Source organism: Anguilla anguilla, chromosome 2 (assembly GCF_013347855.1).
Source record: "Anguilla anguilla isolate fAngAng1 chromosome 2, fAngAng1.pri, whole genome shotgun sequence".
NCBI lineage: Eukaryota > Metazoa > Chordata > Actinopteri > Anguilliformes > Anguillidae > Anguilla > Anguilla anguilla.
In genome coordinates, this window is record NC_049202.1 from 48,597,512 (window position 1) to 48,619,884 (window position 22,373).

At 50.6% G+C, this 22,373-nt stretch overlaps 1 protein-coding gene across 2 annotated transcripts in view; it reads right to left on the bottom strand.

Annotated features, from left to right (window-relative positions):
* Positions 1–22,373, bottom strand: part of LOC118220309 (protein kinase C beta type) — a 121,174-nt gene that overhangs the window by 12,319 nt on the left and 86,482 nt on the right. For both annotated transcript variants that reach the window (XM_035404115.1, XM_035404114.1), the window contains exons 10-16: positions 21,854–22,027; positions 19,423–19,514; positions 15,843–15,905; positions 14,852–14,990; positions 11,945–12,025; positions 10,986–11,093; positions 5,660–5,800 (exon numbers count right to left, since the gene is read on the bottom strand). In XM_035404115.1, the coding sequence (XP_035260006.1) occupies positions 5,660–5,800; positions 10,986–11,093; positions 11,945–12,025; positions 14,852–14,990; positions 15,843–15,905; positions 19,423–19,514; positions 21,854–22,027 (798 nt within the window). The remainder of the gene's footprint in view (positions 1–5,659; positions 5,801–10,985; positions 11,094–11,944; positions 12,026–14,851; positions 14,991–15,842; positions 15,906–19,422; positions 19,515–21,853; positions 22,028–22,373) is intronic.

A 22,373-nucleotide genomic window follows, 5' to 3' on the forward strand; every position in this document is an offset into this window, starting at 1 on the left:
CGAGGGATTCTTTAACAAAATCTGGGTTGTTTTTTTCGCCTTCCTCTGTTGCGCTCATGATTAGAATTTTCATCTGCTAATGAGTGCGATTCTTACACTCGCAAATTGTGTGAAGTCAGCACAGACACCGAAAGCAGCATTTCAGAAAGGCAAACGTAGGCATAAATATTGGATGCGTGCACACTGGAGGTGAAAACAAAGTTATGAAGAGGTTAAGTAAATCTATTAACTCCAAATCCAGCGTTGAGGAGAACAGACAACACGAAAGACTAAATGAAACAAATTAACATATTTGCCTTTACATTTCTGAAGCTTCTCCCATTGTAAGGCCATCGTACCCAACCCACAGCATCGGTGCCCAAACCCTTTGGCACTGCCGAACTGCGTGCCCGATCAGATTCAAACGCACATCTGTGCAGACCCCCCTGCCTCTCGCGGTGGGCGTACGAGGCGCTATCGAACCCCGCGCACACAGCGACGCAGCCCTAGTTTCTGCAGCCCGTCGGTAATGATCGGCACGCTGTCTTGCATTAGCTGGAATCTATTGGGTGGCGGGGGCTGCTTAGCTATAGGCACTGTGCCTCGCATTCCATCAAAGCCTGAAATTGAGGCAAAAGCTTTTCACTGTCCTCACAGATACACCTGTCAGGACTGATTAGCATCACGGCGCTGCCGCGGTGCAGGGGAACAGGCTATTAGAGCTACACGTGTGACAGCCTCTCCTGCCCGCCAACGCGGCTGCTAAACACTGCCCATTTACCGCACGCCGCCTCCTTTCTGTCCCCCTCAACCCAAGGACGCAGATCTCATTTCAACATAGGGGGGAGGGGGGAGGGGGGAGGGGGGGACAACGCACAGGAAATTTTCTTCAGCATTGTTTTTTTTAAAGGGGACACAAACAATACCCAACATGATATTATTCGGTGTTTCCCCAAACTGTCCCCCCCCCCCAGGATCTACGTCCATGCCTCGACCACTGCCCCACCCTCTTGACGCCTCTCCCACTCCCTGCTGAAGAAGGTTTGTCTGTCAGCCCTACTGTGTGACAGGACTGGGATCAGAAGACGCTGGCGCACATGGGTGTGTGGGGACTGTGATGGGTGTGGCTTTAGCCTGCTGCCCGCTCTACCGTACAGTGAGGCACACGAGAGCAGAAATCACAGGCACTGAGGTTCTCCCCTCTGGCTTGAGCATAACAAGCTGCTTTTTTCCCTAGCGCTCTGTCAACTGCCCTTACTCCCCTCTCTATGAGAGTAGGCGGGGCTCCGCGGGGGGGAATGAGAGACTACACTGAAAATAGGACATTTTCTCCGGGGTCTGGGCCTGGCTGAGGTGGGGGGCCAAGGAGGCTCCTCCAACAAAGGCCTGATTGGTACAAGAGCCCCACTGCGGGCAAGAGACTGGACATGCCCGGCCCCAACAACAGAAACCTCTGCCGGCCCCAACAACAGTAACCTCTGCCGGCCCCAACAACAGTAACCTCTGCCTGCCCCAACAACAGTAACCTCTGCCTGCCCCAACAACAGTAACCTCTGCCTGCCCCAACAACAGTAACCTCTGCCGGCCCCAACAACAGTAACCTCTGCCTGCCAATCCCAATTCCACTTTTGGGGACCTAATCAAGGTTGATCTTCTCCTCTTTTTGCTGTACCTTATCTCAGTGACACAGAAAATGAAAAATAAAGACCACAGAGAAAATTGGAGCTTTCATTATTTTAAAGTGGCTGCACTAATCTTTGCTCTCGACTCCGATGGCTTCTCAGATAGGCCCTCCATCACTCCCATATGAGAGTGTTATCCACTTTATCGGGCTGGGCCCGGGGTTATCAGCTGCAGTCATCCACGCTTGCTTAATAGCCTGGTTTTAAAGCACCACACAGTGATCTCTGAAGGATTTGTTAGGGAAAAAAACACTTTTGTTCAAAATGATCTGTTTATCAAGGATTGCCATCTTGAAAAATGGACACAGACATGGTCAGTATAGTCATCGGTGAATACTGTGGACACAGATTAAACAGAATCTCAAACATTGCTTAAAAAATACACTGTTGAATGTCTGTGCCTGTCTACAATCGCATTAAAGAACATGGGGGACATCACCCAACCACTAGCAATGCCAGTAGTTCAACAGCGGAATGAGAGTTTCACAGCTGCTATCTCCACTAAAAGACAACAGCACACTCACCAACCACTCTCTGCACTAAGTGGGATGTTCAGTTCAATGCTATTCCCATTTTTACTTCACAGAACATTACAAAAGACTCTATATATTTTCTGATACAATGGGAGTTTATGTCACCACTGTGCAACAATGTTACCGTAAGTCAATGAAAAGTCATTGTGTGCATGTCAACTAATAAACTGTCCATCACTTTCACTGTATACTACTCTTTGAAAAACTAGTCATACAGAAATGACTCCCATGTTTATTCACACTGAATCCTCCTGACTAGCTCCTGTGTCTCCATAAGAGGAGAGAGCAGAGTGCTATCACAAACCAGACATGTGGTTTAACGCGACAATATTAATGCATAATCCAAAATCAGTCATCAGCAAGAGGCATCATCACAGGCAAACAGACCCATTCAGCGCTTTCCTGAGCTAAGCTGGGTCTGTGTAAGTGTGAGTCAATTCAACACACTTTTGGACCGCATCGTCACAGACTATAGAGATTTGGCATGCTAATTTGGTTTTATAAGAAAACCATGAAACTAAAATTACACTTACTTCAGATCAGATCATTAACAGAACTGGAAATGACCTTTAAAATAATATAAGAACCATTTCTCTATGACCTATAGTAATGTAGATCGCTGGTCAAAGTCTTGGAGGCATGCTAATTTGTCCAAACTTTGCCTATATCTGCCACAATAAAGATCTGAGACGTGTAATTTTGGTTCCAGGGGCTTCTTATAAGACCAAATAATCGCACTGAATCTCATTAAAATCTGTGATGAAGTGGTCCAAATGTGTGTCGAACTGTCCCAGCTGCAGCAAGGGAATTATACACTCTATGGTACATGCTTGTTGGGTTATTACTGAGAATGAAACAATATTATTGACTAAATACATCATTGGCATTAAACTGGCATTAAACAAGCCTCAATAAACACCAAACCCTAGCCTTAGCACATCTTTGAACATGAATAATCAATACTAGGCGACCTTGCCTGACGCTCTTTGGGGACAGCACCTCTGAACTTTCCTGCCTTTAGACAAGTGTGTACCAAACCTTACTTCAACTAAACAGCTTCCACTGTTATTATACAAGACATAATAAAAGTGGTGGGAATTATTTCTGTCATACCCATTTCTGTAGAATAAACATTATTTCAGCCTGCACAGCTGTGCTTTCCCATACAATATATACAGCGCAGGCATTGTGTTTTGTGAAGTTGGTAATGACATGCTTCTCTGACGGCAAATGCACGGCAACCCTTCCCAATTCCTGAGCATGCACAGCACTGCTAACAAGGCAACTTCTCTAGCATTCTCCAACAGTGCAGCTGCACACTGGAGCCATAACAATAAAGCTAAATGCCAGTCTCTTCTACTCCTGCCCCCAAGGGCAACTGCTATCAAATTAGGGCCGTTATTATTAAATGTCTGTATATGGGGGGGGGGGGGGATTAACAGGCAGATGACGGTGTTAATGAGAACGCTGATGCAAAGGGACAGGCTGAGAATGTCACTTCGCACCCCCACAGTGCCCCGCTCCCTCGGCGCCCAGGCCACGGGACGCCACCAACGTCCACAAACCGCTCGCCGGACCCATCCGCAATGTCATCCGCAATCTCGCCGTCTCACCTAATCGCGGTCTCAGCCTCGTCAATGAGTTCAGCTCCACCATGGCAAACCAATCATTTCACCTCAATTGATGTCTAATGAGGTCTGCGCTCTTCCACCGCTCGTCGACAAGCCCCCCCGCCCCCATTACCCCCCCAACAGTGAAAACTCATCAGCGTTAATTGGTGCTCGCTGATGACGTCCTCTTTAAAGGGGATCTACGCCAAAATCAGAACCTATTAATGTCAAAGATTCATCCTTTTAGCACACAAAAAATGTTACACATTTTTATATCAGCAAGTCAGACTTCACTGCAGGAGAGCGAGCAGCAGCCCCCCTCCCCCTCCACAACGCCCCTAAGAGGCAACCTGGTGTGATGACACAAAAGCTATGTTCTTCCCATCAGGTGATTTAAGGGCAATCTTTGACATTCATGAGATACCATTCCAGAACACTTCAATGCAGGGCAGGGCTGTGTTTTTGAGGAAGGGAGTTCACATTTTAGCTAAAAATGCATGAAATGGAGAGCTTTTCATTCAAAGAGTGCCGACTGCTTTAGAACAAAATAATTCCTCTTGTACAATGATGATGCCTTTGAAGGGCTCAAGCTCCCTTGCATACTTAATCAGATGACAACAAGCAACTTCTGCACTTTACAATTGCGTCTGAGAGCACTACGAAGCACAGTGCACAGTATCATTAATAACAGGCCTAGCCTTCATCACACTGGTGAAAAAGGACAAGTTTCTAAACACCCCAACATGAATACAAGACAAGAAATTAATCAACTGTAGCACAGAACAGGAATATAGTGAAGGTACCGTAACCTTGAAGGCATCATTTATAGTTGCTGTCATGCTTTCTTGTTCAGATGTAGCACATGAATTACTGGATCCCCATATGAAAGCATCCTGTCCACAGCACTCAACACCAGACCAGAGTTTTTCATTGAAATCTCACTTTCTCAAGCAAAGCACTATATTTCATTGTACTATACTATACAATACATGTGAACATAGTGTAGGACACTGACTGCCACCCTTTCATATTAATAAGCATGACCGTTCAGAGCATAGCATAATGGATACCTGAGTGCAAATATGTAGAAATAGAGTTCACATAGGTGAACTGCTTTCCATTTGTGTGTGTGTGTGTGTGGGGGGGGGGGGGGGGGGGGGTTCTGAGGCAGAGGGAATAGTTTGGGTGAGGTAGAGGGGGAGGGATATAGGTTAGATAGATGAGGGGGCTTTGGTTCTGATGGATAAAGAAATTGTGTTTGGGCCAGACAGTGAGATTTGGCTCAGAGTGGGATTTGGTGTGGTAGAGTGGGAGGGCATTATGCCTGAGAGATGGGTCTTGATTCTGAGAGACACAGCCTCCCCTTGGAGGCATCTAGCTCTTCGCTATCAGCCTGCAAGGGAAATATGCCCTGAACTGGACAGAATTGCCCATATCTGGGGAGGGAAACTGCTGATCCATGTCACAGTTGGTTTAACGCATCACAGGGTAGGCAATGTTTCAAACAAGAAAATAAACTCAGTGTCACTCTAAACCGAGAGCACCATCTAAACTTTTTCCATAGCCAGTCGGAAGAAAAGCTGAAGTCTCAGGTGGAAATTTTTTTCCTTTTTCTTTTAAAAGCTGGTTTTCTTTTACCAGAGTGAATACTGAACACCGCTAACAGAAAACACAAAATATACTCATAAGTAGTCAGATGACTGTACTGCACTAAAAAACTATGCATTTCTCCCACAGACAGTGAGCTGCAGAAACTCAAGTTTGTAAGGGAGAGAGGGTTTTGGTCTGAGGGAGGAGTGTGGGTCTGTGGGAGAGAGGAAGGGATTTTATTGGGGGGGGGGGGGGGTAGACTTACTGATTTTGGTTTGAAAGGTGGCTGGACCTCCTTGTTCTCCAGCTTCTCCCAGTCCATGTAGCGGAAGAAGGCGTGTTCCTTGATGTCACGCTCTCCCTCTGGCCCACAGCCCAGACGCTTCCCGGGATGCTTGGTCATCAGCTGGAACAGAGGGAGAGGTCAAAGGTCACTGTGTGCCTGATATCAATTGAATGTGCCACCCATTTTCTATCCAGTTCGAAGAAAATAAATAGGTGACTTATGGATGTGTGAATGAAGTTGTATTAGTAAATGTGCGGCGAGATTAAGGAAGGTGGGAAGCTTTGTATTTCAACACATCTTCTGCACCATGACCCTGTTGGACGCGCCTCAAACGCAGCCTGTTGACCGATTCATTTATGGTGAAAAAAAAAGAGGGGGGAGGGGATTATAGATCAAATGTACTCAGCACTGCCAAGATCAGTATCAATGCGCAAAAAAATATTTAAAAAAACAAAAAAAGACAGACACACACCATATGTTCCAACAGAAGATAATCGCTCGGGCTGCATATTTCAAAGAAGACCCACACAGGAGCATACGCTTACTGGCTGGTTACCTCTGACATTTCATACCTTTCATGTCAGGAGATAGGGGAGATGTGGCTAACAGATGATGTTCTGGTGAGACAGCGGCGCCTGGAATGCCAATGAGCGCTATAGAAACGGCACGGCGGTGTAAACGCGGCTCTCTCTGGCTCTCTGCGCTCACTCGGCTAAGGAAGGGATCTGTTTGGCATCAACAGCTGCAAGTGTACTCTAAATACCACTGAACGCAAAGAGCCAGAGCTCTAATTAATGGCAAGCACCATAGGATGGCAATAATTACAAAATGGACGTTTTCAGAACTCGGCGATGAAGGGAGGAGCCGGAGGGGGGCGGCTCCCCGGTGGCCTCGCTGAGGGCGGAAGAGCGGGGGCTGCTGGGAATGAGGGCTAGCGGAGTGGGGTCTGGGCACGGGGACTTATTTTGTTTTGATACAGCACCTACCAAACACAAACTGAAACTAAAAGAAAAGGGCTCTGGAAAGCTCTCAGTCTCCACCGGCATCCCCAGGCTACAAGTTAATGAAATCAGACTGTGCGTCTATTTAATCGCCTTCTCCAACACTCCTGGCTTCTTCTTATTTAATGAAGACACCGTGGGCCATAGCTTTTCATTTCCACTGAGTGAGCGAGAGGGAAATGTGAGCTCTCTTTTGGTTGCGCTGACAGAGTCCCAGCGTGAGAGCGCTGTGCTCTCCTCTCAAAGGGCTGGTGACAGGCGAGGCCACATTCCTGCGAGGTAACCCCACGTCTAGTCCACACGCATTATAGCCGCTCCCTGATTGGCTGAGCCGACGAAGCCCTTCAATTAGTCTGGGTATTTCAGCCAACGCGATTTCAAGGAATACTTTAGCTCTTAAAGGCTTGGGAGCTCCTTTAAGTCTGAAGAAAGGGGCTAATACCCATTCCCCCTGTTTCAGTTCTGTCGCCTTGGTTTCCCCCAGGCCTTACTGCTTAGGCTCAGATTAAAACATTCAAAACTTCAGGGTGCCACATGACAACTTCCTGCTGTCTCACTCTCCACAGACGCACCCTGTCACTTCAGATTAAAATACTCATTTGAATTCAAAAAACGACACAAATGATTTATTCTTAAAAGTTGGTGTTGCTTCAGACTATAGTTACGTCACATGGCCATGCTACTGAAACAGTAGCAGGGCCAGTTCATCTGTGCAAGAGTGTCCCAGCCTTCCAACGTAAAGACACGGGGCTGAAAAGCTGGTTTTCAGTGTAAGCAGATCCCAGCTCCATCCCTTCTCATCCCCATGTCCTCCACCACACCTGCACCTGGGATTTGAAGTCCGCACGGCCGCTGTCCGCTGCTGTTTAATTGGCTCAATCAGCCATTCGGCCTTATCTGGAATCAGCATTCGGCCGGTTTGTGGCTGAAGAACACAAGCAGGTTGCTGTGAGCCGGTGCTCAACGGCATATTGATCAGCTGCCTCCCGGCAGCGACTCCAGGTCAGCTACCGCACGTGCGCGCACTTAAAAAAGCACTCACACACACACACACATACAGAAAAACATGTTCACGTGCACACACACTCACACTGACACACACACGAGCACACACAAACTCACACAGATACGGCGGCAGTGTAGTAAAATGTATAACATCTAAGGAGTTGATCTTGCAACCTAAAGGTCGCAGGCTCGATTCCCCGGTAGGACACTGCCGTTGTACCCTTGAGCAAGGTACTTCACCTGCATTGCTCCGGTATATATCCAGCTGTATAATTGGATACAATGTAAGTCGCTCTGGATAAGAGCGTCTGCTAAATGCCTGTAATAATAATAATAATAATAATAATAATAAACAAGTTTGCACGTACATACGCACACGTGCGCACACACACACACACACAAACTCACACAGACACACATAGCTGCCCAGTCTGTCTCACTGAACAGGGCCCATGCGGCGACCCTGCCGACAAGGAAAGGAAGGCCAGCGCAGCTCAGCCTGGCGTCACACGGCCCGTCATTCCGCTGGCACCGACGCGCCCCCCCCCCCCGCAGCGGAGCGTAGCGTAGCGGACGCGCCGCGGCGCCACACATGGCGCTACACACGGCGCGGGGCCTCCGATCTGGCAGCGCGTGCGAAAACACCAGGCCCGCCGCGGTACGGGTACGAATGATTCATCCCCCCCAGCGCCCGGCCGCCGCGCGCGCATGCTGCCACACGGCGGCCCGCTCGGCGGGGGCGGCTCATTACCCGCGCGGCCCCACCGCGTTCCGCAGCCGCCTCCTCCTCCGCGCGTCGCGCTTCCCTCCGTTCTTTATTTATTTATCCGGGGGGGAAATCTGTTGTTTACATTCGCCGTGCGTGAAGGTGACACTCAAAATTCATTCACATCGCTTCCTCCGCCTAATTGATTTATTTATTTCATTCCCTCCCGTGAGTAGCGAGGCCCGGCTCTGCCCGGAGCTCCGGCCGGAAAGACCATCCCCCTCTCCTTCGGCGCGGCGTCTCTCGGCGCGTTTTAAAGCTGACCCGGCGGCCCGCCGTGGGCATCGCAACGGGCAAAACCACGGCAGCCCACGCGCCGGACGGCTAAGCCGAACACGCTCACTACAACACATGTTCGTGCCACATTGGCTGAATGAGTCATTTTACAAAGAGATTCGCCCAGTTCACTTGTATCAAAAAAAGGGGAAAAGACTCGTTTTATATTTGATGGTTTGTGTTCCTTGGAGCTCCAAGCGCTCCGGATGGATGTTTAGGAAGCGCTTCTCTTAACTTACATGCTTTTCCAATCTGGTTTAAACATCTAGCATTCATTAAATATTCGCAAGCTATTTTCAGGTTGTTGAGGATGGGCTATTGGGATCTGAGGATTTCACAATGTTCCCATCCACGTTCCCAGCCATCCTTCCTTCCTATTGGCTGAACACATCTCTTTCACAACAATGAATAGAGCAGACAGGAGGGACAAGAAGTGTCCAAGCAGGGGGAAAAAAAATCTTTTGTCCGCAGGAATTCGTATATTACCACGCTGCATTTTCATCAAGGTAGTCAAACGAAAAAGAAATGGCATTAAAATTCAGGCCGCACGACAGTCGATTCATTATTTAATGCATTAGCATGAATCTATTAGAGCACGGGACCCAGAGACCTTTCCATCATTCTTTTCTGTCCTACCGTGCATTCCCTGGGTGAAACCGTTCTCCTGCACCCACAACACACAAGGGAGTGAGATCAGCAAAAAGAGGACACTCAGAGAAACTTCAGGCTACATCCACTCTTTAAAACAGCCAGTGAACACATGCAGTATGCTCCTTCAGTAGCTTGTGCAAGGGCAGGAACACAAGCCTTTCATTGTTATTTATGTGCATATGTTGACATATTCATAAGGTTACCTGCTCCAACTGTGGAAAGACTATTCTCTGAGGAGGACAACCAAGCATCTATCTACACCCTTCCCACTGCCTGCACGGTGACCTACACTGACTGCAGTATGAGCCCCAGACTCCACATGTCTTATGAAAGGAACACAGGCTTGGGCTGACATGCCCATGCTAATACATTAGCGTCCATCCTACTAAAACACTGCAGTGGCTCTCAAACAGGATGGAAAAAGAGAAACAGGGAAACAGTGGGAAGAATGAAGAACACTCCACCAGTAAACCCTGAGGTACGGCACAGAGAGAGCCAAGATGCCTTCAGACAGCCTGGGAATTTCCCTAAACAAGCTGCATTAAAAATAATGGAGATCTCAAGCCCGACTGAAGTTGGCTCTCCTAAGAGTTTCTTCTCTGGCTTGGGCTTTTAAAAGTTCTGTGTTGTACGACTGCAGGAATGTTTTAATTATGATCCCACAGCCGCCTGCCTTCCTGCGAGCTCTCCGTCGAGGAGAAGGAAAATGAGAAGGGGCCTGATTGATTGAGCCTGCAGCCTTCCCCATCTTTCACAGCCGAAACCTCGGAGATCCCTCATCCCACTTCCCGTGCCAGAGCCTCTTCTGCATCGAGCAGGGAGATAAGTTTCCAAACGCCCTCCTCGGTGGGGGTGTGGGGGACTTTGCGGAGAACAGTCTTTTAATAAGAATTAATGCGCGCCCTACCAGCCTACCTGCTGACAATGAAATCTGACGCTTCATTGGGTAACTGAGACAAGGCAGCACAGACCAAATGAAAAAAAAAAGCCAGACTTTGATGTGAATATTAATGAGGGCGGCGAGGGGTTAGGGTATTCACAAGGCCGCGTCGAACGGCTCACGAAGGCGGCTGCTGGAAAAGTGACTCACTCGCACGCTTATGTTTCTGGAATATTAACATTCGTTTTCTCCATTTAAACAAACAACACAAAAAAAAAAAAACCTCAGCCCCTTTAAGCTCTGTCTGCAGTCTGAGACTGTGAACTGAGTGCTGTCAATTAGGCAGCTTCAGTAAACACGCCGTACAAAAAAAGGGAAAACAAAACGAAGGAGGAACGGAGCTCTTCTCGGCAGCGCGGGCGGCGCCGAGCTCTTCTCACGCGACCGCGAGACGAGCCTCCCGCGGCACGCGGAGCCACGTCTGGACAGAACTCTGCCTAATTTGATTTAAATCGACAGACGACTCAAAGTCAGTGGGGGTGTGATTGTTCGTCACGCGGAGGGAGGAGGCGGGAGGAGGCCGTCGCAGAGGTCGTGACGGGGTTTGCACGGGGACGTGAGGCACTGGCGGACGCGCCCGCGGCCTCCGGAAACCCGTGCGCACGCGTGCCGGCCGGCGTCATGGAGACCGGCGCAGCCGCGGAGCGACCGGGCCGGGTCACCTACCCCTTTGCAGATGGCCACCGCCTCCTTGGTCATGGCTTTGTGGTAGGACACGTGGTGCTCCATGATGGACTGGAACAGCTCGTCCTCGTCCTCTCCGTCGAAGGGCGGCTGTGAGGGACAGGGAGGCGCACCTGCGTCAGTAACACCCCCACACCAAATCTGCCCGTCCCACACAGTCAGGGACTTAAACTCATCATCATCCATCTCACAGGTGCCAGAATCCGGTCCTGGAGGGCCGTAGTGTCTGCTGCTTTTCAGTGTGTTTCAGTACCAGGGATTCATTCAACCATACTGATTCGGTAAATAATCCACACAACTTTCTCTCAAGGTCTTAATTGGCTGCTGATTGAAAGAAAGCCACAAATACCTGCAGGCAGAGGCCCTCCAGGCCTGGAGTCTGACACCTCTGATTTAGCTCCTAGCTGGCTTTACTCTATCATTGATAACAACAACAGCCTGAACCCCATGACTAAACCCCTATAATCCACCACACCTCAGTTACTGTACACACTGTGAAGAAGAAACGTGAGTAGGTCTCCCAGAATGCACTTTAGAACTCCATTACCAAGAGACCACAACATCAGGGTATTGCTTTTTGAATTTATTCTACCAAAGATTTTTCAGAATGACTTAGTTACTACACAGGTAAAATAAGGCTCAGCACTGGTGTAATTCACAAAATATCTGTAAGGGTTATTTACATAGCCCTAAACCTACCTGATTTATATACTTTACCTACATGCCTACATACATACTTTATAATTTTTTTGACAAAAAAATTCTTGAAAGCGTTGGATCTCAAGAGGTCTGCCTATGGTTTATAAATGAATGAGAATGGTTATTCTTGCCCTCTGAGATTTAGCGCATGGGAATAAATCCTTGTCACCAGGATCAGCTGAGGTGCCTAATTCAGAGGGAGCGTCTCGGTCCCTCGGCTAAGCCCCAGCTGTGGGCCTTACCTCTCCCGCCAGCATCTCGTACAGCAGCACGCCAAAAGCCCACCAGTCCACAGACTTGCCATATGGCTGGTAGGCAATGATCTGGAGGAAACAGGAAAGTGATGTCAATACTGATGGTTTCAACAGGGTCCAGGCAGAAGTTCTCAACAGCGCTGTCGTGGACCTGGTGCAAAATAAAAATGTTAAAAAAAACTGCCCTACCATGAAAAACAGAAAGTTGTGATTGCGGTGTGCACATTTTACCCAACTGCCTTATGAGAAGAGTGATAAAGGGCAGTTGCCATGGTTACATGTTGTACGTCATGGCTCAGCAAAAGACAACTTCCTCATTTGCTTTCATTGAACATAGTGTGTGTGACATGTGAATGAGTGAGAGTGTGTATGAGAGAGCACACATGTACAAACATATATGTGAGAGTGTGCGAAGTGTGCACACACGTGGGTGTGTGTGTGTGCGTGTATGTGTGTGTGCGTTTGTGTGTCTGTGTCTGTCTGTCTGTCTGGCTGCCTGGCTGCCTGGCTGCAGTGAGGGACATTAGTAAGCTTGAATTCAGATGGAGAGAAACCGTTTCTTCTACGTGCGGTTTGGTCTGGTCTGTGGCGCGGCTGTGCTGCAGCACTCCGCTGAGGCCAGCGTTACCCTTCAAGTGTGTAGCCGAGTGTATCCGGAGGCAGGCCGCGGCGCATGCTAATCGCTGCAGAAAACCCCGGAAAAATTGATTGTAATGAATGTACTTCATTATTGTGGATTCTTTATTTTTGACCTCAGGGAAGCGGCATGCATGTTCCCAATACCAATTATCAGGAGCGTCAGCGCAGAATGCAGAGGCAGCCTTACGCGCAGATGCATATGCGCTGTTCAAGGCCTCCATCTTACAGGACCTCATCACTCCGAGCCAACGGCATACGCTCTTGTTTTGATTGCAGAGCATTTTTAGCCCCTTGAGTATTTCCACAGAATAAAAAGCTGTGTGCGTGCGTGTGTGTGAGTGTGTGTGTGTGTCTGTGTTTGTGTGTGTGTGTGTGTGTGTGTGTGTGTGTGTGTGTGCGTGCGTGCGAGTGCACGCATGTGCACACTAGTGCGTACATGCGTGCCTGATTCCAATCACTCTGCTCCTCATTCTGGAGCTGCTAGACCTCAGGCGACACCATCTGTTGTTCCGTCAGAAAAAACGTGTGATATCTAATCAACTTAATTACCGCAGTTCTGTCACTGCAGCCAGGGCCCCTGCCCCACATCAAAAGCATCAGTCCCCCAGCCCGGCAGCATGGTGCCCTCCAGTCCCCATTGCACCCCACACCCCACACACCCGCTTCACTCCTACTTTGGTGTGTCATCAAAAATAACACACAGTACATCTTTCACTCCTAATTCGCACTATCACTCCTATCACATTGCTGCTGAAGAGGTCCACGCGCACCTCCTGTAAGTGCAGAAGGTATTTAAGACTCTTCAACTCTGTCTTTACACCATCAAAATATCCACTCTCTGGCCACTGTTGCTTATATACGAGACTGAGCGTGCCTGGATGCAGGTTTGAAGTTAGTTAGGAGCCATTGGTTCCACCTCAGTCCCATTGGACAGAAAGGTGCCAGCCTGGCGTGCCTGTGCAAATGGCCGGGCACATGTGTGTGAGTGGTCAGGGGAGGGTGCCCATGGGCCTCTGGATCAGAAGTCGCTGACGTATCATGGGGATTAACGCAGGTTAAGAACGGAAATTGACGTTGTGCATTATGCACATTAGTGCACGGTTAAGCCAATCAAATACGAGGATACAACTTAAGCATTAGAAACTATTCTATTAATATTTGCTTACATTGAACTGCATTAATTTTTAAACTAAGTCGGCCCCTGCATATCTGCTGTCACATGTATGCTTAAGTGACTTCAGGTTTTCTACCTGCTTGCAGAAAGGCTGAAGCAAAGCAGCTGTGGGCTTGGTTGGTACTTGGATGGGCGACCTCCTGGGAAAAATGAGCTGCTGCAAGAAATGGTGCTAGTGCACCAGCAGGGGGCAGTCTTCCCTCTGACCCAAACAACCCCCAAATGCTCCAGTGCAGCGACGGATACCGTGCTGTAGGAGACGCTTTCTCGCGGACGAGACATTGAACCGAGGTCCTGACTGACGGCCATTAAAGATCCCATGGCACTCATCACAGAGTAGGGGGTTCCCTGGCGTCCGTGTCGCATTCCCGAATGGCTCTCTCACCCCGGCCACCTAATCATCCCCAGTTTAATTAGCTCCATAAATTCCTCTCTCTCAAATGCAAATATGTGGTGAGGGCCCTGGTGGTGGCAGTACGTCACCCAGGCAGGTCTTACACCGGCGGTGGTTGGAGTGAGTTCCCATTTCACTGTAAAGTGTTCTGATATATATATAAACAAATGCAAAAATGCAATCCATTTAGATTTAATTATTTACTTGAAATTGGAAGTTTTTAGAAGATGAATGTTAATTAAATTCAGTGAGGACATGACATGCATTTACAGGTTTTTGATGAATTAAGCTGGTTGTGGGTTTTAGCTGCATTTCCTTCTGCTGTTTGGAGCCTGCTGAACTGCCTCTCTCCGCACACCCTATAGCACACATTAATAATACAGCCATCATATATGTAGGCCACCAGACCCACTCACACTCACCAGCAGTGACTGCTCTGCCTTCACTCCACGTGGCCCCTTTAAAATGTTAATGAGTGCCAGGGAGTGGCATCTGTGCTGCCATAACACTGACACTGACAATGCAGGCAGACAGACACACACAGACACACACAGAAACACACAGACATGCACCTGCGCGTGTGCACATGCACACACACACACACACACACACACACACGCATGCCCACACACACACACACACACACACACACGCGCACACACACGCAGACTGTGAAGACGTTCCTCACCTCAGGAGCGATGTAATCAGGAGTGCCACAGAAGGTCTTGGTGGTCACGCCGTCCCACATGTTCTCCTTGCACATGCCGAAGTCGGCGATTTTGATGTGTCCCTCCGAGTCCAGCATCACGTTATCCAGCTTGAGGTCCCTGTGGCAGAGAGCGCAGTTTTAACGGCTGCGCTCTGAACTTATCACCGCGCCGAGGAGAAAAAGGATGACAGCCGTGCTGCGTGGAAAATTCTTATTAAATCAGAGGATGTGGGCACCGCGCGTCCGTTTCCCCGCTCCAACCAGGAGAGCAGCGCAGTGGGCTTGGGGAAAGCGAGGAAAAAAATGACCAAAGCCTGTCTCTTTCGTAACAAGCGTAGCAAACAGGATTTCAGGTGTGTGAGTCACCCCTCTGCGCTTGGTACCACGGTTAGCCGAGCTTCACCGCTCTCTGTAATACCACATGGCAGGTTCTTCACCAACAGAATGCTTTAATGGGTCAGGTTTTTGCTTCTGAATCATAAAGCATTGTTCAGCATCCTTTTGTACAGGGCTGCATACTGTATGAGGGAGCATGGCAAGGTCAGCCTCTGTTTAGCCAGGTAACATGATGGAGATCCCAACGCAAACCTGGTGCGGGTTTGCAGCGCTGAGTGAGTGGAGAGAGGGGCAGGGCCTGAGAGGGGTTGCAGGTTCCAGGCAGCAGAAATAAGGCGCCTTTCTTTCTTCGCGGAACATCTGCCAGGGCGGGGCGGGATGGCCGTGGCCGGCCGCCTCCTCGGTGCCAGCGCCCGTCTCTGGCGAAGGGAGCGGCGCTCGGTGACAGCGACACGGCTCCCCGAGAGCGTCCCCGCGGCGGCGATGTGTCACCCTGACAGAGAGACGGCCTCCCCGCCGCCCCTCAGCTGGCACTGCCCGTCTGTCACGGGCTGGCACGGCACCTGGCACGCAGCCCCCGCCCCCCCCGCCGCTCACCCCCAAAGTGTCACAGCCGCAGAAGCGGAACACTTACCGATACACGATGCCCTTCGCATGCAGGAAAAACAGGCCTATGGCGATCTCGGCGGCGTAGAACCTGCAAGCACAAACGAAAACGCAGTTTTTGCCAGGAGCGCTCCAAAGAACACCTCACACAACTCAGAGTAAGCACGCGGCTAAACCCCTGGACAGCTCCATACAGACAAGTAGCGGGCACGTCAAGCCAGGTTATACAGATCAGTTTATGAGTGCGTAATAAAAAAAAGACTGTCCCTGGGCCTGCATAGCAGGCTTGCTGGTATCAGTGAGCATCTTCTCCATGTAGAGACAGCGTGCACCGGAGAGGCAGACGGGCCGGGCCCCTGCTGTGACACTCCTATTGTTCTGCCGTTGCCGCGGAAGGCAGGATCCCAAAGGGGAGCGTGTTCCGACCTGACAACCCGCGACGCAACATTAACCGCGCCTGATGGGGCCAGGGAGCGGGCGTGTCCCAGAACAAAGGGCCCCGGGCGAGCGGGAGGCACGCCGGACCCCCGGATCGCCGGCCCCCGCCTCCGCCACGCTCCGCACGACACAATCACCGGCCACCGCGGCCGGCAATACCCCGCTACACGCATCGCCGCCCGGCTTTATCTGGGAGAAAAGCAATTGGGGGGAAAAATAGGAATTCACATACTAATCAAAGTAAAAAAAAAAGGGAAGTGACTGCTCTGGGCGGCTCGTCTAACTAGCGGGGACCTTCAGCGCCACCTGACAAGAGGCCTTCGCTGGGAAAGACTGTGGACCACTGCAGCCAGCCGGGCTCGGCTCGTCTGAGACAGCTCTCCTGCCCTTTCCCAGAACTGCGCTACTTCAGAGCACTCAGCATGCCAGTCAGGGAGCCGGCTCCAAAACCAACACCGGAAAAATAATAACAAAAGATGGAGATGAATCATTTTTTTTTCCTTCAGGGCACAGGGCACGACAACACCTCTCTTCGTCTGGACCTCTGCCACTGGATTTAATCATGCAAACTAGTCACTTAACTGTAAATAAAGGCAGGGTATCCGGGACATAACGCAGAATATGCCAAATATTCCCACGCTGATGCATACACCGTACACACAGACACACACATACATGCACATCTGCGCATATAAACACATACACACAAACACACACTCACACATTCAAATACACAAATCATTAGTGGATGCACAAACACATACACAACATGCACACAAGTGTGCACACTTACATACTGTAGGTGTGCATACATGGATGCAAATGCACAGACACAAAGTAATGCATGCACACAAATACGCACAAGGTTCACTAGGCAACACATGAGCACTTACACAAACACAAACACACACACAGTCACAAACAGACAACAGATTAGAGACACATGCACGCAAAAACACAATTAAGACAAAATGCTACTTTACACACTATTAAAGTGTGCTAATAATTGCACACTACTCAGCGCTAAGCTCATACAGTGAAGCATGTGAGGGAGGCCATGCCAAGATCTCTGCCCTTCATACAGTAGCACTAATAATGAACTTTCATTTTATCAACACATTTTAGTCTTTAAAAAAAGCACAGTGCAAGACTCAACACGCCAGACGGCCAGTGGTACTGGAGCAAAGAAATGTAAGCAATGCTCATATAAGAGTGGAAAAAGATACAGACATGGCACTTTGAGAAAGGGTGAAATCTTTGTTTGCGGAGGGAAAATGTCCACTGTTTTTTTTGTAGAACAGAGAGAAAGGTCAGGGCAGTCACTGCGGAGCTGGATATCCGCTGATAAGATCAATAGGAGGTGTCAGATTGAGCTTCCGGGTGCCCGAGCGCCACCCACTGCCGCCCCCACGCCCCGCCCACAGCACCCAGCAACGCCACGCTCACACTGGTCCAGTACAGCAAAACGCCATTTCGTCTGAACGCGAGACGAGCAGAAGGACAGATTCAAAAATTACCACTGCAGGGCCGTGGCCCAGAACACACTGCATTTCTTTCCCCATTCCGAGAGTAATCCTTTATTTCTATGGTCAGAATCGCAGGTAAAAACGCTGGAAGTAAGACCGCAGCGGAGAGGCGGAGGCTCGCACAGACGACCCGTCAGACGCCGCTCGCGCCGCCCCGCCGTTGACATCTCTGTACGCTTTCCGGGAGAGGCCAGGCCTTGTCCCCCTCTCCGCTGACCTTGTCTTGACAAGGCCGTCCGGCTCCTCGACAGAGCCTTAAATCTGCTCCGAGCGCCGAAGCCCGGCGGGACGCGTCCCGGGAGAGTAAGACGCCTCTCTCCTTCCCGTCCTTTCTCAGGGACGGGGACGGGAATAGACCGACGCAGTCTCACAGACGTCTAGCGCCCGGGTCCTGCAGCCTGCGGAGCTGGCTGGGTTTCTCTGAGCGCCCACGGACGTGCCAAGACAGCTAGCCTTTCCGAATCAGCCTAGAGGAGGCGCAAACATGGCCGACGCATCAACTCGGCAGTACTGAGCTCATCTGCCTAAATCAGATCATTCAGAAACAGTTAAAGCATTCAGTAAACAGGAATAATACTGCTGTAATCATAGTTCAAATAAGTCCACACGCACATGATTTCCTCACTTTCAGTGATTGTATTGACTTTAATGTGCAGCACAATCAAGCAGCAAACACTGAAGTACAATGTTTTCTTTCCACCATTTTGTGTACCCGCATTCGGCCAGATCGTACAGTATGTGGCACTTCCAGGGTGAACAGCAGTAATGGGGCAGAAGGAATATGTGGCAGACCACACAAAGGCAATATTTCACAACGTGTGATGTCACCCTGCCTACAGGGATGTACAGGGTTGGGAAAGTGAAGAATAAATATTCAAACGGAACGCGACTCCTTCACACAACCTGCCTGGCAGCAAGGCGACATGTAAATGCACAAGCTCCCTGGCACTTCATTTCTGTAGGATATGAAATGCAGCCAGGACATTTACGATCACTGACTTTTCGGGAATGAAGAGGAAATGAAAAATTTAAAAAACAAAAATTTAAAGATCACTATACAATCTTGAAAACATATCTTGTAGTGTTAAGTAAAGCTCGTGGAGAAGTCTGGGGGATTTTATTGATGTCGCCACGGGGTATTCAGATTAAGATAAATTAGGAGAGAGCTGCTGAAAATAGGGAGGGAGAATGAACTGTATGTGGCTGGTATTCACTCACAGGGCTGTGTGTGTGTGTGCGTGTGTGTGGGGGGGGGGCAGGTACTGGTGTACTCTCAGAGGGCTGTGTGTGTATGTGTGTGGGAGGGGTGGTGTACTCTCACAGAGCTGTGTGTGTATGTGTGTGTGGGGCTGGTGTACTCTCACAGAGCTGTGTGTGTGTGTGTGTGTGTGTGCGTGTGTCAGTGTGTGTATGTGTGTGTGTCGGGCTGGCGTACTGTCACAGGGCTGTGTGTGTATGTGTGTGTGCGTGTGTCAGTGTGTGTATGCGTGTGTGTCGGGCTGGCGTACTCTCACAGAGCTGTGTGTGTGTGTGTGTGTGTGTGTGTGCGCGTGTGTCAGTGCGTGTATGTGTGTGTGTCGGGCTGGCGTACTCTCACAGAGCTGTGTGCTCACCCTGAACGCGTGCGGTGGGAATAATACTCACACAGCGTGCGGCTCCTTGAACTTGCCAACCTGCTGGATCTGGTACATGAGGTCTCCTCCGTTGATATACTCCATCACAAAGTACAGGCGGTCCTGCAGGACAACAGGCAGCGCTGTCAGGGTTCTGTCCAGGCGGGGGGGGGGCACACAGCCCCGTCTCAGCCACACTCCAGGGAGGACCGCGTGTGGTGACTCATCACTTGAACTGCATGGCACCAGAATTTCACATTCCGAAAACCTGCGAACGATGACTGTCCACAGGCCACACTGCAAGCGGCCTGCGAGCCAGTGCAGGACTACTACTGACCAGGGAGCAAAGAAGATGTAAGCTAAAACACCCCTTTAACACTCAAACGGACTGGGATGAGACGACAGAGCAGAATTATGCTGCTCTGTGACTATTGTCTGTAAGAGGCAGCTTCTTTGTTCTCTGTCTGCTTGCTGGCGTAGTCAGCAGATGTGATGCATCGTGGGGCTGTGCCTGACTGTCAGACCCCCCCCCCCACCCCCCGTGCTGCCAGGAGAAGGCAGTGGAGCGTGAGCAGCCTGGGGGGCAGAGGTGCCCCATGCCCAGGCCCCCCACGTCCTCCTCACCAGGCCCAGGGCTGTGGAGATGGATCGCCTCCTTCTCTAAGCCTCCAACGCTCCCTGCTCTCATTTACTCTGGCTCCTTTTCTCTGGTGATTAAGCCGCTAATTTTGTGGAATTTAGAAGCAACTGCTAATGTAAATGGGGCAATGTGTTCCAGCATTAATGAACTGTGTGCACAATGTCAGCTGGCTAATGTAAAGCTATCCAGTCCAAACGCACCCCCTCCTCCTCCTCCCCACCCCGCCTCCCCAGTCCACCCTCCCCCACCGTCCTCATCGGCTAACCCTCCCCAGATTTCCCATTTTTCCCCCTTGAGAAACCACACCCCCAATTGTGACAAAACTGCTGTCAACCTGTCACAAACAGGAGAAAGCTGGAAACACAGGGATATCTCAGCACGATGCGTGTGGCTTTAAGTTTCTTAATTACTTTTTTGCTGAGCCGTGCCAATAAGTCTTTTTTTTTTTCTCTGCCTCTTCCTCTTCTTGGCTCTAATTGGAATTCCTCTGGTTGGTAAGGGCTGGTCAGGGGATTTAAAGCATGAGAGGGATTACACTCCTAAAGACCCTGAGCGCCTGGAGGAAAACTTCTGCTGTGGTCTGAGGACGTCCCCACATTGCCTGTGTGTGTGTGTGTGTGTGTGTGAGGAAGACCCAACACTGTCAGTGTGTGTGAGGAATACCAAATGCTCTCAGTGCGTGTGAGGAAGACCCAATACTGCCTGTGTGTGTGAGGAAGACCCAACACTGTCAGCGTGTGTGAGAGGACGTGTCCCCCCACTGCCAGTGTGTGCGGTTGCTTTCGACAGTGAGGACCTTGTATGACAGAGCAGGAAATGGCAGCACATGTCATGATGGGTAGAGCTGCAGGAAGGAGTGGGGGAGAGCGGGGGGGGGGGGGGGGGTCTCTCCACAGTTACCTCCAATGACAGGATGCTTTCAGCACACAGGTGCTTTTACACCGGGTCTATTTTGTGCTGACGGCTGGGGTCTCAGTCTCCGCAGAAAGGCTGCGGTTCGCAGTTTGAGAGATTTTCGCTCAAAGACCAGAATCCTCTACCTTTCTCTATTCCCAACTGTCGTACTTTCATAAATGTGTCACAAGACAATGCGCCGACTTGAAAACCAAATGCAATTCAGTTTTCTTCACGGCGACGACAAGAAGAAAAAAAAATCCAATCTTCCTTCCTCCCTTTGATAGCACCTTCCTGCACCCGCCGCGGCCCTCCCGCTAAGACGAGCGTCTCTCTCCGCCGCCGCTCGTCTCGCGCCCCGGAGCGGAGGGGCCCCGCCCGCCGCGTTTTCCCCGCTCGGCCCCGCCTCCCGTCGCTGGCCCGGCGGTGCGCGACGCGGGCCTGCTGGCCGTGTCCCAGATAAAGAGCGGAAGCGGGGTGGGAACGTGAACGCGCTGGCGGCGCGGTCCTGGTGTCGGACGCGACGCGCTGGCCCTCCGCGCGCTTTTAATGCGTCCGGTATATACAGCCGCCGGCCTGCAGGGCCGTTTGGAGGATCTGTGTGGGATAATGCGGGGGGGGCGAGGGGGGGGAGGGGGTAGTGCACGTGCACGTGCTCAGCGCCGCGGGTTCGGAGGGGGCCGTCCGTCTCGCTGCGCATCTCCTCCGCCGACTGTCAGCCCCCCCCCCCACACACAGCGGCCGCTTGTCAGATAAAGCGGATGTTCGGCTGCGGTTGGGAAATGCGCAGCTGTATCCATGGTAACGCGTGCCTCGCCCTTTAATGCACTGATGTTAGAATGATGTGTACTGACAGCAATGTGTAACCGCGAATGGCTGGGTGAGGGGGGGAAGGGGTGTGGCAGTGGGGGGGGACACGTGGTCTTACCATAGTCTGGAAACAAGAGTGAAGCTGCGTGAGGAAGGGGGGCTTTCCGGACAAGGCGAGGACCCTCTTCTCCACCATGGTGCATTCCACATCGTCGTCCTGGATCACCACGTCCTTCTTCAGGATCTTGATGGCGTACAGCTCCTCAGTGCCCTTTCTCTCTGCCAGCATCACCTGGGCGGGGCCAGAGGGAGAGAGAGTTACAGACAGGGCCAGAGGAAGAGAGAGTTACAGACAGGGCCAGAGGGAGAGAGAATTACAGACAGGGCCAGAGGGAGAGAGAATTATAGACAGGGCCAGAGAAAGAGAGAGTTACAGACAGGGCCAGAGGGAGAGAGAATTATAGACAGGACTAGAGGGAGAGAGAGTTACAGGACCATGCCAGCCTTCACCTGGTGTCTGTAGAAAGCAGATCTACTACTATAGTAGCAGAACAGAGAGACCTGTCTGTGTGTGGTGTGTACAGACTGGCACAGTTATGGCAGTGTGTGCAGGCTGGCACAAGCAGAGTGGTGTGTGC